Source organism: Oryx dammah, unplaced genomic scaffold, assembly GCF_014754425.2.
Source record: "Oryx dammah isolate SB20612 unplaced genomic scaffold, SCBI_Odam_1.1 HiC_scaffold_11, whole genome shotgun sequence".
Classification (NCBI taxonomy): Eukaryota; Metazoa; Chordata; class Mammalia; order Artiodactyla; family Bovidae; genus Oryx; species Oryx dammah.
Window position 1 is genome coordinate 31,006,950 of NW_024070195.1, and position 18,643 is coordinate 31,025,592.

The following is an 18,643-nucleotide window of genomic DNA, read 5'->3' on the forward strand; positions in this document are numbered from 1 at the left end:
TACAAAGTACCAAAACAATCATATTTCTGGACAGTTCCTGGTGAATATACTGTAATGTGCTCATCTGGAAAACTGAAGCTTTAAAAATACAAAGCTGGTAAATATTGGTACTGGGCACTTTTCTGATCAAAGGTCCCTACATACTTGAGGAATAATTAAGAATACATAGAGAGGAGGAAAATGCCATACCCATCCCTTCTCCTTTTGAAGGCAAGTTTATGTTCTGTCCACAAGCTAGAAATTCAATAACTTCTATTATTGTGGGTGCCCCACTGGAAGCAGAGCAGAAAAGTTTCTCACTGGCAGTATTATAATTTCAACTGTTTTCCTTTCAGAGTGACTAAATGCCCACATAGGTAGCCTGGGAAGTGAGGCAAAAATCACCTGTGTTGCTTTTACTCTGTTGCCAAGGTTGGATTACACAGTCACCCTTGCTTTATTTGAGATCAACCTGGCCTTGGACACAAGGAATAGAGACTGGTAAGATCTGGCATTGCATTCAAATATATTTTCAATTTCAAAGACTGTAAAAAAATAAATAAATTTTGTGTTTAAAAGTTCCTCAAGTTGATAAAAATTGCAGTGATTCATCTTCTTCTTTCTTAAAATTAAAAAACCTTTTCATTAGGAATCCTTTCAAGCATACAGCAAAGTAGAGAAAAATAATACTCTATGTCTATCATGGAGATTTATCAATTACTATCATTTTCACCTTACTTGCTTTTTCTTTTCCTCAATTATTTCAGAGTGCATTAGAAAATATCATGACATCATGACAGTTCATCCCTAAATACTTTTGTATGAATTAACAAAGCCCTGAGGCTATAATTCCTTAATAAGCATTGGTGGTTAAGAGATTATATATTCATTTATCACATTAGTAGAAGGGAACTAGCTGGCTTTTCGACACAACTCAACAGGAAAGCAGAGGAGACAAACACAGAAATCATGACAAACTAGAATCAAGATAAATACCTATGTGTCTGTAAATGGCGGGTGTCACTCCTTGCCAGAGCTTTAGAAAGCCTTCCTCCTGGACAATCCCTAGGGCGGTGCGTACCATGCCCCTATACGGAGCAGACTCTGTTGCACCATCTCCCAACCGAGCAAGGGCAGCTTCTCCTTGTATTTGAAGTCGAGTTTTTGTGAGGTCGAGGGGAAAGGTTGCTGACAACAAGAACGACAAGAAAAAACAAAACGAGGGGGAAACCCATAACATTCAGAAAAGCGAACAAAATTTTTTTTAGAAAAATCACAGGACCCAGATTTTAGTCACCACAAGATGGGTGATTCTCAAATTTCAGAATACATCAGAATCAACTAGGGAGACTGTTAAAAATTACATTATTTCCTAGCCCCACACCTATGGAATTTCAGAAGGCAGATGGGGTTAAGACATCAGTGGATTCTGACACACTCCCAAACTTGAGAATCACTGTCCCAGAGCACCAGAAAGAAAACAAAAAGTGACAAGCCTTGGGTTCTTTTCAGTCATAAATGTCCATCTAAAACCTACTTTTGTCCTCAATTTTTGCTTTCCAGTGGGAATAATTTCAGGTATCTATAGTCTAAGATGTGCTCTGGTCTGCAACCGTGATTAAGAGCCAACGTGACTTTTAGAATACTGTACTATTATGGCAGGTTCTTAATAAATGCCAGATGAAGCTGAATTCTGTCATTTCATGGCCAATGCTCCCATGTAGATGAATCACTGGCCTGACTGTCTGAAAAATAGAAGATGCATCATAGAGTTTATCATTTCTTTTCTACCCAAGGGTAGCAGGCTCAATATTCTTTCAAGAAAGGTAGTGTTGAGTGTTTTTTTCCCAGCACTGATGAGTTTTCTGCATGACCTCCTTAACAAAATACTAACTATACTTGAAATTTTTTCCTAATGATTACATCTTGAATTAGAGGTAGACCTTTTGCCTTGAAACAAGTGAAGCTAACTGGCTCACATAAGGAAGATCAAGCTCTTAACTTTATATACACAACGATTCAGATAAGTTCATAAACATTAGTGACACTGCATGTCTTTCCAGTGACCACCACCTGATACAAAACCATAGCTGTGCCTTTTCCAAGAGAATAGTCAATCTGCACCACTGGTCTTTGAAAAAGTTAATTATCTTGCTGATTGTTTTCCTAAAACACAAGTTGTGTGCATACAGAGAATTTAAGCAGTGCTTTACTGACATATGAAGCCTGCAAAATCTTAAGATACAGCCACTTCTGTATTAGCATAATTATGCCTATTCAAATAATTTTGACTTTCTGGCTGGTTACTTAAATAATGCTTCAGGTTCTGATCCTAAATCGTTTTGTACTCAAAACTATCTCATATTTTGATTCCCTTGGTTCTCACTCCTCGCCCCCACACAATTCTCCACAAGTTTTTAACAGGAGGAAGTTTCCTTTACAAAAGCCATTGGTCACAGGGGAAACACTGGGTTAAAAACAAAAACAAAAACAAGAAACTGGGAATATAGCTAATCATTTAGAAATCTGCTTTAAAATTTTTTTAAGTTGATGAATTGTATTTCAGTGAAAACAATGGATAATAATTCTTCAGCTTTAGGGGAACAGAGAGAAAAAAAATAAGGAGGGTTCAAAGAGAAAGAAAGGATGAGCACCAGGAGCAAAAGTAAACTTGTTTTAGAACAGGGCAAACTAACATTTACAAATGAAAACACATTGGAGCTACTGCTTTTTCTTTTTTTTGAAAATGGGCAAAAAGATGAAAGCGTCATGTTAAAATGCACAGGGAAGGCTTCACAGGGGAAACACGGGCCCTATACTCATAAAATTCCTGCAAGAAGCACCTCCTGTTCTTGCAAGAGCATCATAACTCCGCTCTAAGTAGCCCCTCTGACTTGCTCACGCAGATGTAATTGTTCATCCTCTCTGCCCTTATGATAACACCTCCATTACAATAAGTAGCATAATGTAACTGTCTGTCTCTGCATGTCTCCCCACCAACCTGTAAGAAGCTCTTTTTAACTGTATCTCCACAGTCTCCTGCACTGTGGTCATTATGATAATGTGATCAATCGATGCCTTGCCTTGGATTTAGCGTTTATATATTAACCTCTCAGACTCTCGCAAGGTATACACAGTGTAGCTGAGCTCAGCTCAAAGAGGTCAACAGGCAGATGCTGAGTGGATGGATGCTCGGTAAGGAATGGGTTAAGAACTTAAGTCCCACAAGTTGAGTCCACAACTTGGACCCAAAACACAACGATATAGTGAGGCTGGGTAAGAATATAAACAGAGATGTCCTCAATAAAGACGGAAAGTGGATTGTGTTTTTAAAGGGGGCATCCTCACAAAAGGGAAAATGATGCCTAGAGGGGAGTAACAGCTCAGGAAGCTTCTAAAAGGACACATTCAGGTGCAACAGCACATCCGACGGAGACAAAATTGGAAGGAAGAAACCTTCGTGACCTCCACTCCCTCCTCGTCTTCCTCCTCCCAAGACTGGCCTTGCCCCCACCCCGCCACACCTGCCAGTAGGACAGGTGTGGACCGACAGGGTTGCATGCACTCGGAAACGAAGCCACCGGCCCGGCCCCCCACCCTCGGGCGGCCCCTGGAGGTCGAGCGGGGGAGGCCAAGGCTGGACGGCCGGGTACCTAGCTCGGCCACGGTGGCCGCGCAGCCCGACAGGAGGAACTTGCTCGCGCGGGGCCATCTCTGGGCGAGCGGCGAGAGCCTCTCGGCATCGTCTGGAGTCGACATTCAGCAGCAGCACGGGACGACGATACGCCCCTTCTGGCCCGCGTCCCGCGCCGCGGCTGGCCTGCCACCCGGCCAGGGCGGCCCCTTCTCAAGCGACACGCTGCGAGGCGGTGATCATTTCTCTAGCTTGGCTCGGCCCGGCGGGCCCAACGAACCCGCAGCCTCCCTGGCAGCCCCAGGCTACAACAGCCCAGCGGATGGGGAGCGGAAAACAGCTCGAAGCCCCCGAGGCTTCTGGGAAATGTAGTCCGCGTGGCTCCGCCCCCTTCGGCCGAGTTCTCTGATTGGTCGCAAGCCAGCTGCCCCTGAACCACTCCCCTGGTCTCCATGGTAACAGGGCTCCCTCCTCCACCCTCTGCACTCGCCCCAGCTGGAACCAACCCCTGCATTCTGTCCCGGAGAGCCAGGACTTGAAAAATTCGTGTACGTGGGAGGAAGAGATGTTGCAAAAGTTACCTAAAAATTGGGGCGGGGAAAAGAGGCTACAGTTAAGAAGTCGAGCAAGCTACAAAAGTCACAACGGAAAAGTTGGGAGGTCGAGTGAGTGCCCTGTTCCAGGGCGAAGAAGCAAGACTTTTCCCTTCTCTGACTCAGGAAGGTGCTAGACAAAAACATGGAATTCATTTCCCCAACAGTGATTATAATCTTAGGTTGTGTTGCTGTTTTATTATTTCTTCAGTGGAAGAACTTGCGTAGACCCCCGTGCATAAGGGGCTGGATTCCTTGGATTGGAGCTGGATTTGAGTTTGGAAAAACCCCTCTAGAATTTATAGAGAAAGCAAGAATCAAGGTAGGTGGCCTGAGCACATAGGGTTTCCGGAAGAGATAATGTATTCTTTTTTATTTTCTTTCGTTACATCTAAAATGCAATGTTAGAACGTGGGGAACCTACCTACTGCCCACAGTTAAACGATCTAGCCATTTATGAGTAAGTTAGCTAACAATCAACTGTCTTATGCAAGATTTTTCTAAAGAAATAGGTTTTTATGAGTTGTGAAATACAAGACAGCTTGTCAGTGCCTTTTTGGAAGTAGAAATTAATTTAAAAGTGCTCGTTACTTCATCATAGATTAAAAATCTAAAGTGTATATATATTAACTAAATTCAGTGATTGGGAAGACAGAAGTGTAATATAATTAATTTCGATTTATGAAAACACTTAATAAATTAGTATCCAAAACAAGATTAACACCAGGCAGTTGTAAAAATGGCTTGCAAACTTGGTCTTTACAAATACAGTGGGCACTGTATTTTCTGCTGATGTTATTTGATTATGGTGAGGTCCATTTTCACTGCACACTAAGGATATTAGTAATCATTGTGGTACATGTTTTTGTCTTTAAAATCACTTTTAAATATATCTTTCAAAAATAGTATATAGGTTACTGCTAACTTTTTTCTTTATTTCAAACAATGCTTCAACAGTCTCATGTGTATGTTCCTGTGTGTTTGCACTGTTTGTATTTTTTGCACTTACCTGATTGTTTTGCACTTGCCTGATTGTTTCATCAGAAAGTGAAAGTGAAGTAGCTCAAAGAGTCGTCCGACTCTTTGCACCCCGTGGACTGTAGCCTACCAGGCTCCTCTGTCCACGGGATTCTCCAGGCAAGAATACTGGAGTGGGTTGCCATTTCCTTCTCCAGGGGATCTTCCCGACCCAGGGATCAAACCCAGATCTCCCACATTGCAGGCAGACGCTTTAACCTCTGAGCCACCAAGACAGCTCATCAGAATAAATACCTAAATGTAAGACTACCTAAAGGACATTAAATTGTTTATATTATTGTGTTGCACCTAAGGATTATGTAAGGATTAAAGAGTTATGTAAGAATCCTTTTTCTTTTCCTTTGAGTGTAGGAGATTTCCTGACACTCATATCCTGGCCCGCACTAGGTACCATAATTCTTGCCAGTTTGATAGATGAAAAATACTACCTTTTAAAGAAATACATCTTGCTCTTCTGTAGCCTTCCTTAGATATATGATCTTGATAAATCCTTATGAATGTTTCTGAAAGCTTGTCTTAGAAGCTCAAGCAAGGTCACAAAGTTTATTCTGTTTTCTTCTAAAAGATTTATAGCTTTCTGTTTTACATTTAGGTCCTAGAGCCACTTAGAGTCAATTTTTTTGTGACATGTACAGAAGGGATGAGTTTTACTTTTTTCCCATCTCTATGTCCAGTTGTTTCAGTATCATTTCTTGAAGGACTTTCCTTTCCTCACTGAATTGCCTTTTGCAGCATTTCAAAGATTAATTGACATATATGTGTAGATCTATGTCTAGCCTTTCTATCCTATTCCATTGATTAAATGCCCACTCCTTTGTTAACACTAATACAGTAAATAAATAAAAACAAATACAGTTATAGTACATCTTTAAAACAGGTAGTGAAAATTATTTGAATATTTTGGCATTCATGTGGCATTCAAGATTCAGTTCAGTTCAGTTCAGTTGCTCAGTCGTGTCCGTTTCGTTGCGACCCCATGGACTGCAGTATGCCAGGCTTCCCTGTCCATCACCAACTCCCGGAGCTTGCTCAAACTCATGTCCATGGAGTCGATGATGCTATCCAACCATCTCATCCTCTGTGGTCCCCTTCGCTTCCTGCCTTTAATCTTTCCCAGCATCAGGGTCTTTTCCAGTGAGTCAGTTCTTTGCATCAGATGGCCAAAGTATTGGAGTTTCAGCTTCAGCATCAGTCCTTCCAATGAATATTCAGGATTGATTTCCTGTAGGATTGACTGGTTTAATCTCCTTTCAGTCCAAGGGACTCTCAAGAGTCTTCTCCAACACCACAGTTCAAAGGCATCAGTTCTTGGGTGCTCAGCTTTCTTTATGGTCCAACTCTCACATCTATACTTGACTACTGGAAAAACCATAGCTTTGACTAGACAGACCTTTGTCGGCAAAGTAATGTCTCTGCTTTTTAATATGCTGTCTAGGTTTGTCACAGGTTTTCTTCCAAGGAGCAAGCGTCTTTTAATTTCATGGCTGCAGTCACCATCTGCAGTGATTTTGGAGCCCAAGAAAATAAAGTCTGTCACTGTTTCCATTGTTCCCCCATCTATTTGCCATGAAGTGATGGGACCGGATGCCATGATCTTCGTTTTTTGAATGTTGAGTTTTAAGCCAGCTTTTTCACTCTCCTCTTTCACTTTCAGCAAGAGGCTCTTTAGTTCCTCTTCGCTTTCTGTCATAAGGATGGTGTCATCTTCATATCTGAGGTTGTTGATATTTCTCCCAGCAGTCTTGATTCCAACTTGTGCTTCATCCAGTTGGGTATTTCACGTGATGTACTCTGCATATAGGTTAAATAAACAGGGTGACAATATGCAGCCTTGATGTACTCCTTGCCCAATTTGGAACCGGTTAGTGTTCCATGTCCCGTTCCAACTGTGGCTCAAACAAAACCTTGTGGGCACCAGGATGCAGGGACCCCACAAGAGACTGAGCCAAACTTGCCTTTGAGTCTCTGGGTGCCTCCTGTGGGTCAGCAGTGGCCTGCTTCAGGGATAAGGGCTTTGGCTGCAGCAGACGTGGGAGGCTCTGCGTGTGTGTCCCACCAGAGAGCCACTGAGCAGACGACCCACAAACTGGAGAACCATTATATCAAAGAAGTTCTCACACTGTTGTGAAAGTTCTAGGGCCCACAACAGGTTATCCAACATCTGGGGATCTGGAGAGGGACTCAGAACCCCCAGGAAATTTGACTTTGGAGGCCAGAGGGATTTGATTACTGAAGTTCCATAGGACTAGGGAAACACACTCTTGGATGGCACAAACAAAACCTTGTGCAGACCAGGACCCAGGAGAAAGGAGCAGTGACCTCACAAGAGACTGACCCAGACAGAGGCGTGAGTTGACAATGGCCTGCCATGGAGTCAGGGACACTGAATTCTGTAGTCTGGCGTAAGTCCTTTTGAAGGAGGTCTCCATTACCACCATTAAACCTACCATAATTTGGCTTTAGGCCAAACAACTGGGAGGGAACACAGCCCCACCCATCAACAGACAATTGGATTAAAGGTTTACTGAGCATGGCCCCACCCACCAGAGCAAGAGCCAGATTCCCCACAGCCAGTTTCTCCTATCAGAAAGCTTCCAAAGGCTCTTATCCTTATCTATCAGATGGCAGACAGAATGGAAACTACAATTACAGAAAACTAACCCAACTCACAAATAGCTGTGAAGAGAAGCGAAAAGAAAAGGAGAAAAGGAAAGATATAAGCATCTGAATGCAGAGTTCCAAAGAATAGCAAGAAGAGATAAGAAAGCCTTCCTCAGTGATCAATGCAAAGAAATAGAGGAAAACAACAGAATGGGAAAGACTAGAGATCTCTTGGAAAATCAGAGATACCAAGGGAACATTACATGCAAAGATGGGCTCGATAAACAACAGAAATGGTATGGACCTAACAGAAGCAGAAGATATTAAGAAGAGGTGGCAAGAATACACAGAACTGTACAAAAAAGATCTTCAAGACCAAGATAATCACGATGGTGTGATCACTCACCTAGAGCCAGACATCCCGGAATGTGAAGTCAAGTGGGCCTTAGAAAGCATCACTACGAACAAAGCTAGTGGAGGTGATGGAATTCCAGTTGAGCTATTTCAAATCCTGAAAGATGATGCTGTGAAAGTGTTGCATTCAATATGTCAGCAAATTTGGAAAACTTAGTAGTGGCCACAGGACTGGAAAAGGTCAGTTTTCATTGCAATCTCAAAGAAAGGCAATGCAAAAGAATGCTCAAACTACCGCAGTTGCATTCATCTCACATGCTAGAAAAGTAATGCTCAAAATTCTCCAAGCCAGGCTTTAGCAATACGTGAACTGTGAACTTCCAGATGTTCAAGCTGGTTTTAGAAAAGGCAGAGGAACCAGAGATCAAATTGCCAACATCCACTGGATCATCGAAAAAGCAAGAGAGTTCCAGAAAAACATCTATTTTTGCTTTATTGACTATGCCAAAGCCTTTGACTGTGTGGATCACAATAAACTGTGGGAAATTCTGAAAGAGATGGGCATACCAGACCACCTGACCTGCCTCTTGAGAAACCTATATGCAGGTCAGGAAGCAACAGTTAGAACTGGACATGGAACAACAGACTGGTTCCAAATAGGAAAAGGAGTATGTCAAGGCTGTATACTGTCACCCTGCTTATTTAACTTCTATGCAGAGTACATCATGAGAAACGCTGGACTGGAAGAAGCACAAGATGGAATCAAGATTGCCGGGAGAAATATCAATAACCTCGGATATGCAGATGACACCACCCTTATGGCAGAAAGTGAAGAGGAACTAAAGATCCTCTTGATGAAAGTGAAAGAGGAGAGTTAAAAAGTTGGCTTTAAAGCTCAACATTCAGAAAATGAAGATCATGGCATCTGGTCCCATCACTTCATGGGAAATAGATGGGGAAACAGTGGAAACAATGTCAGACTTTATTTTGGGGGGCTCCAAAATCACTGCAGATGGTGACTGCAGCCATGAAATTAAAAGACGCTTACTCTTTGGAAGGAAAGTTATGACCAACCTAGATAGCATATTCAAAAGCAGAGACATTACTTTGCCAACAAAGGTCCATCTAGTTAAGGCTATGCGAAGAGTTGACTCATTGAAAAAGACTGTGATGCTAGGAGGGATTGGGGGCAGGATAAAAAGGGGACAACAGAGGATGAGATGGCTGGATGGCATCACCAACTTTTTTTTTTTTTTTGGCATCACCGACTTGATGGATGTAAGTTTGAGTGAACTCTGGGAGTTGGTGATGGACAGGGAGGCCTGGCGTGCTGCGATTCACGGGGTCGCAAAGAGTCAGACACGACTGAGAGACTGAACTGAACTGAACCCAGCTGATCACTTGGATCACAGCCTTGTCAAATTCAATGAAACTATGAGCCATGCATGCCATGTAGGGCCACCCAAGATGGACAGGTCATGGTGGACAGTTCTGACAAAACGTGGTCTGCTGGAGAAGGGAATGGTAATCCACTTCAGTATTCTTGCCTTGAGAACCCCATGAACAGTATGAAAATGCATTTAAGATTATTTGCATTTTAATATAAATTTTTGAATTGGCTTGCCAATATCAATAATAAAAACTGATGGAAATATAATTGGAAGTTTGTTAAGTCTACAGAAAAATTGAGGGAAAATTAACTTTTTAATGATATTGTCTTCTATAACTGCCATATCTCCCATTTGTTATATAACTTTTTTAGGCATATTTTGTAGTTTCTAATGATGGGATTCTTGCCTGTGATTGTTAATTATTTTTCTGAAGTATTTTATATTCTTAAGGCTGTTGTAGATACCTTGAGGATATTGCAGAAATTGTAGATTGTTTTCACTTTTTATTCCCCTTGGCTGCACTGCCTAGCGGGCATATGGGGATCTTAGTTCCCTGACCAGGGATCAAACCTCCAACCCCTGCCTTAGAAGTGCAGAGTGTTAACCACTGGACGCCTAAGGAAGTCCATAAATTGTTTTCACTTTTGTTTTCCAGTGATATCACTCTGGCACATAAAAGATATAATTGTTTTTGTTTTGTATTCTCTTATCTTGCCAAATTCACTTATTAGTTCCAGTAGTTATTTTGTAGATTTCCTAGGATTTTTAGACATACACAATATATCCTACAAACAAATAAGTTTATTTCCTGTTTTCTGATCTTTATGCCTTTTATTTCTTTTTCTTACATAAAGAAAAGTGAAGTGAAGTGAAAGTCGCTCAGTTGTGTCCAACTCTTTGCCTATACAATCCATGGAATTCTCCAGGCCAGAATACTGGAGTGGGTAGCCATTCCCTTCTCCAACATAAAGAGAAACTTCTAATATATTGTTGAATAAAAATGGTGTACATAGATAAGCTTGTCTTTTTCCTAATATTCCGGAAAAAGTGTTCAATGTTTCAGCGTTAAATTTCTTATTACCGGTAGGTTTTTCAAATGTGCCTATTTCAGACCTGACCTGGTCCATCCCCAGAATTCACAGATGCTACCAGGGAAATAATGACCTAGTCACTAAATCAGTTCACTCCTATTTTCGGTGGAGTTTTAGTCCATTTAGATCTTATTGTTTCCCCAACTCTCCCCAACTGATGCCTTTAAAAATATGATTTTTGTCATCGACGCCTCTTTTCTTTCATCCTACACAGACACAAAAGCATCTGCATTTGTTTTAAAAGCTGCAGAATATTCCCTGAGTCATAGTTCACTTAGTCACCTAATGATTGACATGGTTTGTTTCTATATTTCTCTATTATAAATAATGCAGCAACAAATGTCATTTCTATGTGTGCCAGTATATCTGTGGAGTAAATGATCAGATTCAAAATGTCAGTGTATTTTTTTAATTTAATTTTTATTTTAGATTAGATTATGGGGTTTCCCAGGTGGCGCTAGTGGTAGAGAAACAACCTACCTCGCAGTGCAGGAGACTTAAGACACTAGGGTTTGATCCTTGGGTCAGGAAGATCACCTGGAGGAGGGCATGGCAACCCACTCCAGTATTCTTACCAGAGGAGTCTGGTGGGCTATGGTCTGTAGGGTCGCAAAGAGTTGAACAAGACTGAAGCTATTAAGTACGCACGCATGCATTAGAGTATAGCTGATGCTGTGTTAATTTCAGGTGTACAGCAGAGTTATTCAGTTATACATATACATACATTCATTCTTCTTCAAATTCTTTTCCCATGTAGGTCATTACAGATTATAAAGAGAACGTTGTAACTTAGAGTGAAGTGGGAAACTTTGTGTTTTGAGCAGAGCAGTAATGTGATCTGATTTAAATTTTAAACGGTCATTTTGGGCACTCTGTTAAAAATAAAAACATAGAACTTAAAAAAAAAAGATAATTTGAAGGTTTTGGCAAGAATTCAAGCTTGAGACCCTGGTGGCTTGTACCATGGTGATAGCAGTTGGAAGTTTGAGAAGTGACTGGATCTCTCTTAAAAGTGGAAGCAGCAGGATTTCCTGGTGAATGGAACGTGCTGTGTGAAAGAATGAAAAGGGTCTGAGGTAACTCTAAAAAGTTGGGCTTGAGAAACTAGAACTTGGACTTAATATCAAGTGAGATGGACAGTATTACCTATAATGTGGCCAGAGTGCCTGTACGTGTCACCAAAGGCCACTTTCCTGATGGAAACTTAAGAATTCTCACTTGAGCAAACCTTCAACAATGAAAATGATTCATCTTCTTCTAAGTATTCAGTAATAAACCACTGAAGGTAGGGAACGTGGGAAACATCGTAGATGTCTGCATCACTAATGGAAAAATATGAGGCTTCACTATTTTGGGGTATCAGCTGTTAGGCCCATAGTTGCCTAATAGCATCCAACAGTATGTTCCAGGAATGGTCACATGCCATTTCATGCCGATCTGGAAATGACTCATATTGAAGTGTGATGAGCCTGACGGTACTTTGAGATATTCATAATAACTGCTGTTGTTCAGTCACCAGGTCATGTCCGACACTTCGCCACCTCATGAATTGCAGCGTGCCAGGCTTCCCTGTCCTTCACTGTCTCCCGGAGTTTGCTCACACTCGTGTCCATTGAGTCAGTGGTGCCAGACAACCATCTCATCCTCTGTCGCCCCCTTCTCCTCCTGCCCTCAGTCTTTCCCAGTATCAGGGTCTTTTCCAAAGAATCGTCTCTTCACATCAGATGGCCAAAAGTATTGATGCTTCAGATTCAGAGTCAGTCCTTCCAATGACTATTCAGAGTTGATTTCCTTAAGTATTGACTGGCTTGACCTCCTTTCTGTCCAAGGGACTCTTAGGAGTTTTCTCCAGCACCACAATTTGAAAGCATCAATTTACTATAATGGGATATAAAAGTATGGGTGGTGGTTCCAAAAATAGACACGTTGAATGTGGTGCGGGAAAGTCAGTGTGGCCACAGGAGGAAATGAGAATGAGGCTTTGAAGGAAGAAGGTTATAATACTCATGGGTCCAAGGCAAGGGTCACTGTGTGCTATGCAGGGCCACAGTGGAAAAAACTCTGTCAGTCAAGATGCAGAAGATGGAACAAGAAAAAGCCCCATGCACAGCATTTGTTGGAGTTTCCTCGGGAAAGCAAGGCAAGGCAGGGTAGACAATTTAGGACTGACGACCCTGAAGAATTTCTTGGGGCTTTGAGCTCTAGGGTTGGTCTCCAGATGCCCGGTGACTTTTTCTGGGATCATATTGGCTTGGTGTGTCAGAGTTAGACCAGGAAGGGGTTGATAATATAGACTCAAGATGGGTTGACTTCCATATGAAAGGTATGTTCCTGGTTGGCTGAATCCTTTGTTCTCTCTAATTATCAGCTAGCTCTGAGAGGGCCATTTCTACCCAGTAGTGAGGCCGCTGGGCTTCCCTGGTGGTTCAGTGGTAAGGAAGCTGCCTGCCAGTGCAGGAGAAGCCAGTTCGATCCCTGGGTCGGGAAGATCCCCTGGAGAAAGAAATGGCTACCCACTACAGTATTCTTGCCTGGAGAGTCCCATGGACAGAGGAGCCTGGCAGGCTACATACATGGGGTTGCAGAAGAGTTGGACTTGACTTAGCAACTCAACAACAACAATGTGAGGCCTCCAAAGCTGAACATCATGAATGAGAAAACATAGCTCAGGAAGACAAAAGAATCATATCAGTTTGGGACTCCTGTAAATTTTGGATAGAAGCTATAAAATGCTTTTTCGGAATTTAAAAGACTTTTATGGCTTAAAAACAATGAAAATATTCTTAATGCAATGGTTCCTCTTCTCCATTTGTGCTGCCTGTCCTTTTCTTTTGAAATATGAGATTGGTTTGTGTTTAAATGTGTTCATTTTGAATATTCTAAGAAAATAAAAATACATCTTAGTCAACCCTTTGTATTTTACCTCTGGTTATTTAAATGTATTCTAGAGAACATTCAAGAGAATTTAAGAGTCGTCATTTGAATAGAAAAAGAAAAAAGAAAATGTAGCTAATGTAATTGATCCTGTGATGAATGGATGGCAAATAGACACCAAATCTAAAAAAGTACAGTTGGAACAGTTAAGCTCTTTTGAGGTTAGAGTTGTGGGGAAGATTGTAGTTTATTGCCTCCACTCATAATTGAAGAAAATGTTAAATTATAATTAGAGGCCAGTGAAAATAATGATATCTTTTACTCCCAGTAAAATTGTGGACTCTTGAAGCCAAACTCTGCACTAGAGGATGTTTGTAGGCTCCCAGGAGTGATCTGTGGAGAAGACGATGGCACCCCACTCCAGTACTCTTGCCTGGAAAATCCCATGGATGGAGGAGCCTGGTGGGCTGCAGTCCATGGGGTCGCTAAGAGTCAGAAATGACTGAGCGACTTCACTTTCACTTTTCACTTTCATCCACTGGAGAAGGAAATGGCAACCCACTCCAGTGTTCTTGCCTGGAGAATCCCAGGGACGGGGGAGCCTGGTGGGCTGCCGTCTATGGGGTCGCACAGAGTCGGTCACGACTGAAGTGACTTAGCAGCAGCAGCAGCAGCAGGAGTGATCTGATAGAAAAGGCACAACTGAAGGTGTATGAGAGAAGGTATCCATGAAGAACAAAGAGAGACTATGGAATCCATATCACAAGTGAAGGAGGGTAGGCATGTCCCAGGGGCAGGACCCTCCATCTGTTAACTGGAGGGGGAGCATGGAGAATGGGTACAAATGGGTACAATCCTTTGCCCTGGTGGTGAGAAGCTGAGAGTGCTCATTTTTCCCCAGTGAGTTACAAAGCAGGAACACTCAGAGTAGAGAGGGTTGGGCAGGGGGAACAGGTGAGTCATTTTGGAAAGGGAGAAAATGAATACTACAGAACTTTCTATCGTAGACATTGTTGAGTGACCAGGGATTGATGGTGAAATCAGTCAGCAGTTTATCTTTTTCGTGAACAAAGTTCAGCCATAGGTTGCTTATAACCCTCCAGGTATCTTGGAAACAGTGTTGGGATAGCATAGTGTTTAACCTAATATCTAGCCATTATTTCTAAGTATTATTTCCTACTACCAGAATGGAAGGTGGAAACAAATAAAAATACGATCAAAAGGAAGGTAAAATATTATGACAGAATAAATTAGGATTTATATAATTAAATTTCACTCCATCAATCAAAATTTATAACTAATTACTAGGAAATGGAAAGCCACTCCACTATTCTTGCCTGGAAAATTCCGTGGACAGAGGAGCCTGGCAGGTTATAGTCCATGGGGTCACAAAGATTCAGATGCAACTGAGCACACATACATTATATGTAATCTTAATAGTTTTTATCTTGACTGTAATTTCAGTGTTGGGGTTCTTGAGGAACTCTGTCTTAAGAATAACCCATGTCCAGTAACTTATCTATTAGAAATGCTTCCTAATCTGATCTCTACTTATGTGTTTTCTTTCAGTATGGACCAGTATTTACAGTCATTGTTATGGGCACCCGAATGACCTTTGTTACTGAAGAAGAAGGAATTAATGTGTTTCTAAAATCCAAAGAAGTAAATTTTGAACTAGCAGTGCAAAATCCCATCTATCATACAGGTAAACAGTATTTTCAGATAGTCCATTTGAAATACAACATGGAATCCCAAGAGCGGTTTTAGATAGCAAGCACATCTTCACTCCTCTATCAAAAATGAGGCAGACCCATTATTTTATTCTAGAGTAGGGATAGAAGAGAGTTTGTGATGAGTTTGGCCTTTGAAAAACAAATTGTGTGCTTAGTCGCTCAGTTGTGGCAACTCTTTGTGGCCCCATGGACTATAGCCTGCCAGGCTCCTCTGTTCATGGATTTTTCCAGGCAAGAATATTGAGGTGGTAGCCATTCCCTTCTCCAGGGGAAATCTTCCCACCCCAGGAGTCAAAGGCAGGTCTTCTGTATTGCAGGTGGATTCTTTACCATCCGAACCAAGCCCTAAAAATGAATTATTGGCAATGTCATACGTTAAGATCTCCACAAGGCATGTGTAAAAGATAAGGTCACCTCACTGACGTTTACTTGGAAAATATTGGAATTTATATCCTATTAACAGCCCCCAAGATGTCACTGACTCTGTTATGCTGCTGTGCATATGTTTTACAGGCTGTCGCTCTTTGTTTGTTCTCATGTTGCACCACTTAGTGAGCCCCGCTCCTTTATTTTGGCTGTGCTCCGTCTTTTTTGCAGTGCAGGAGAGCTTCTCTTTGTGGCATCAGCTCCCTAGTTGCAGTGTGTGCCTTTAGTTACACCGCAGTATCTTGTCTTCCCTGGTGGCTCAGAGGTTAAAGCGTCTGCCTCCAATGCGGGAGACCTGGGTTCGATCCCTGGGTTGGGAAGATCCCCTGGAGAAGGAAAGGGCAACCCACTCCAGTATTCTTGCCTGTAAAATCCCATGGACGGAGGAGCCTGGTAGGCTACAGTCCACGGGGTCACAAAGAGTCGGACATGACTGAGCGACTTCACCACCATCACCACCATGAGGGATCTTAGTTCCCTGACCAGGGATCAAACCCACGTCCCGTGCATTGGAAGGCAGATTCTTAACCCCTGATCCACCAAGGAAGCCCCAGTAAGCTCTTTACTGTGGCATTTCCTGACATAGTCCACAGAGTTATTAAGGTGAGTGGGGCTTGGCTTCATATAATTGGTGCCCTTTCTTTCTTCATCCTCAGAGACTGCTGGACTCAACCAGCATACTTTCAGTGTGACTATCTGCCTTTATTTCTCCCCAGGATGTGAACATGCATGCTAAGGCCATTTGTCTTCCCAGGAATACAGAGATGGTTCATTTCGCACCTGGTTCTTTTCTCTGCTTTCACAATGCCTGTGCTTGCTTCTAACATCTTTCTTTCTCTTGGCTTCCTTTTTTTGCTTCTTTCTTAGGTTCATTTTCCTATAGCTTCTTTTATGCATTTCTTGCCATTAAGACAGGAAAGTTTGTTTTCGAGGCTGTTAGTGATCAATAACATGATTATTATTTTTTGTTGCTTGCATGAAAAATCACAAGATATCGATTTCATTTTTTGACTCTTTAATGCTTCTTGATATTTAGACTGTGGCATTCCAGATCAAAGATATATAAATACTTGGAAGATTCTTGATCTGTAAATTCACATATTCCTTCAGAAAAATATACCAACTTACCTATCAGAGGTATATTGAAATGATCACTTTTTTTTTTTTTCAGCTCTGCCCCACCTGGAGGACTTTCATGTTTAAATATTTCTATTTAACAGATAAAATATCATAATATTTACTCATGAGCCAGCTTCCCATTCCTTTTAAATATACCTCTACCACAGAGATGATACATATTTGAGAAATTTACAAATTATTTTTCATTAACTTATGTGAAATGTAACCTACATGTAATAGGATGATGAAATATAAAATTAAAAATTAGCTTTAAAAAAAAACATTTCAAAGATAATTAAAGAGGGTTAAAGAAAAACATAAAGGAATAATGTGTTCAAAAATTCATACTCTTTAACCCCCAGACCAGACCAGGTATGTCATGAAAGGAGCGTGAACACTAAGATAAAGGGAACAATGGAAGAGTGTGGGGACTTCCCTGGGGTCCAGTGGTTAAGCGTTCACCTTCCAATCCGAGGGATGCAGGTTTGATTCCTGGTCTGGGTGCTAATATCCCACATGCCTCATGGCCAAAAAACCAAAACATAAAACCAAAACAATATTGCAATACATTCAATAAAGACTAAAAATGATCCACGTTAAAAAAAAAAAAGTCCAAAAAAAAAATGGGGGGAGGAAACAGTGGGGCCAAAGCTATTCATGGAGTTAGGAAGATCCTGCTGGTGGAGACAATATTTAAGACACTTAAAGGAGAAAACAAGTCAGAAGGAGAAATGTTTATCTTATAGGTGTGTAAGGGAAGTGAGGGTTGGTTGTCAAAAATAGATAACATTCTGAGCAGATAGAACAGTTCATGAAGATGGTGCAATGTAAAAAAGAGTATGTTTTACCTGGAATATGTATTTGGAGGGCGAAGACACTGGAAATACCACTGGAGAGCTGCAAAGAGGGGAGAAAGCCTTGCAAACTTTGTTAAAGCTTTCGCCATCGCACAGTCTGTGTTGATTCTTCACCTTTGGCTCTAGTTCCTGCTGATCGAGACATACTGACTCTTTACTTCAAGAAGTGGTTGCTTCTTTTGAAAAGTGTTTTCTCTGTTTATAGCATCCATTGCAAAGAATATCTTTTTAAAACTGCACGAGAAACTTTATATCACGGTGAAAGGGAAAATGGGGATTCTCAACCTATACAAATTCACTGGACAATTGACTGAAGAATTACAGGAACAGTTGCAGAATTTAGGTACTCACGGGACCACAGACCTGAACAAGTTTATGAGGTAAATCGATGCCTTGTTATTTTTGTTTTTTTTTTTTTGGAATAAGAAAGTTTGAAGCCTATATGTTGGACCTGAAGTACAATGTGGTGGATTATACCTTCCTAAGCAATTAAAAAATTCTGTTGATCTTTTAAATTCTAATTAACGGGCAGTTTTCATTTAGTACTTCAGTTTGAAGTTAAGCAAACAAACCAATAGATCCCAGGTGGCGCTAGTGGTAAAGAACCCGCCTGCCAGTGCAGGAGATGTAAGAGATGGGTTCAATCTCTGGGTTGGGAAGATCCCCTGGAGGGGGCATCGTAACCCACTCCAGTATTCTTGCCTGGAGAATCCCATGGACAGAGGAGCCTGGAAGGCTACAGTCCATGGGGTCACAAAGAGTCAGACACAACTGAAGCAACTTAGCAGGCACGTAAAAGCAAACCAATACAATCATTTTAGCACATATATAATAATTTCTTCTTAGTCATTCCTTACAATTTTGTATGCTCTACATGGGTTTCCTTCATATAATTATCATGTATCCATCAGAATTTTGATAAAGCATTCACTGCAATTTGTGATTATTAGAAC

The 18,643-nt window shown here is 41.4% G+C and overlaps 2 protein-coding genes across 3 annotated transcripts in view; one reads left to right on the top strand and one right to left on the bottom strand.

The window, feature by feature from the left end:
- Positions 1-3,951, bottom strand: part of SLC25A27 (solute carrier family 25 member 27) — a 28,530-nt gene extending 24,579 nt beyond the window's left edge. For both annotated transcript variants that reach the window (XM_040249529.1, XM_040249528.1), the window contains exons 1-2: positions 3,633-3,951; positions 976-1,167 (exon numbers count right to left, since the gene is read on the bottom strand). In XM_040249529.1, the coding sequence (XP_040105463.1) occupies positions 976-1,167; positions 3,633-3,738 (298 nt within the window). In that variant the 5' untranslated portion in view covers positions 3,739-3,951. The remainder of the gene's footprint in view (positions 1-975; positions 1,168-3,632) is intronic.
- A 129-nt stretch (positions 3,952-4,080) lies between these two features.
- LOC120870051 (24-hydroxycholesterol 7-alpha-hydroxylase) overlaps positions 4,081-18,643 on the top strand; it is an 85,943-nt gene continuing 71,380 nt past the window's right edge. The window contains exons 1-3 of the mRNA XM_040249527.1: positions 4,081-4,528; positions 15,125-15,260; positions 17,896-18,070. Coding sequence (XP_040105461.1) covers positions 4,352-4,528; positions 15,125-15,260; positions 17,896-18,070 — 488 coding nt within the window. The 5' untranslated portion in view covers positions 4,081-4,351. The remainder of the gene's footprint in view (positions 4,529-15,124; positions 15,261-17,895; positions 18,071-18,643) is intronic.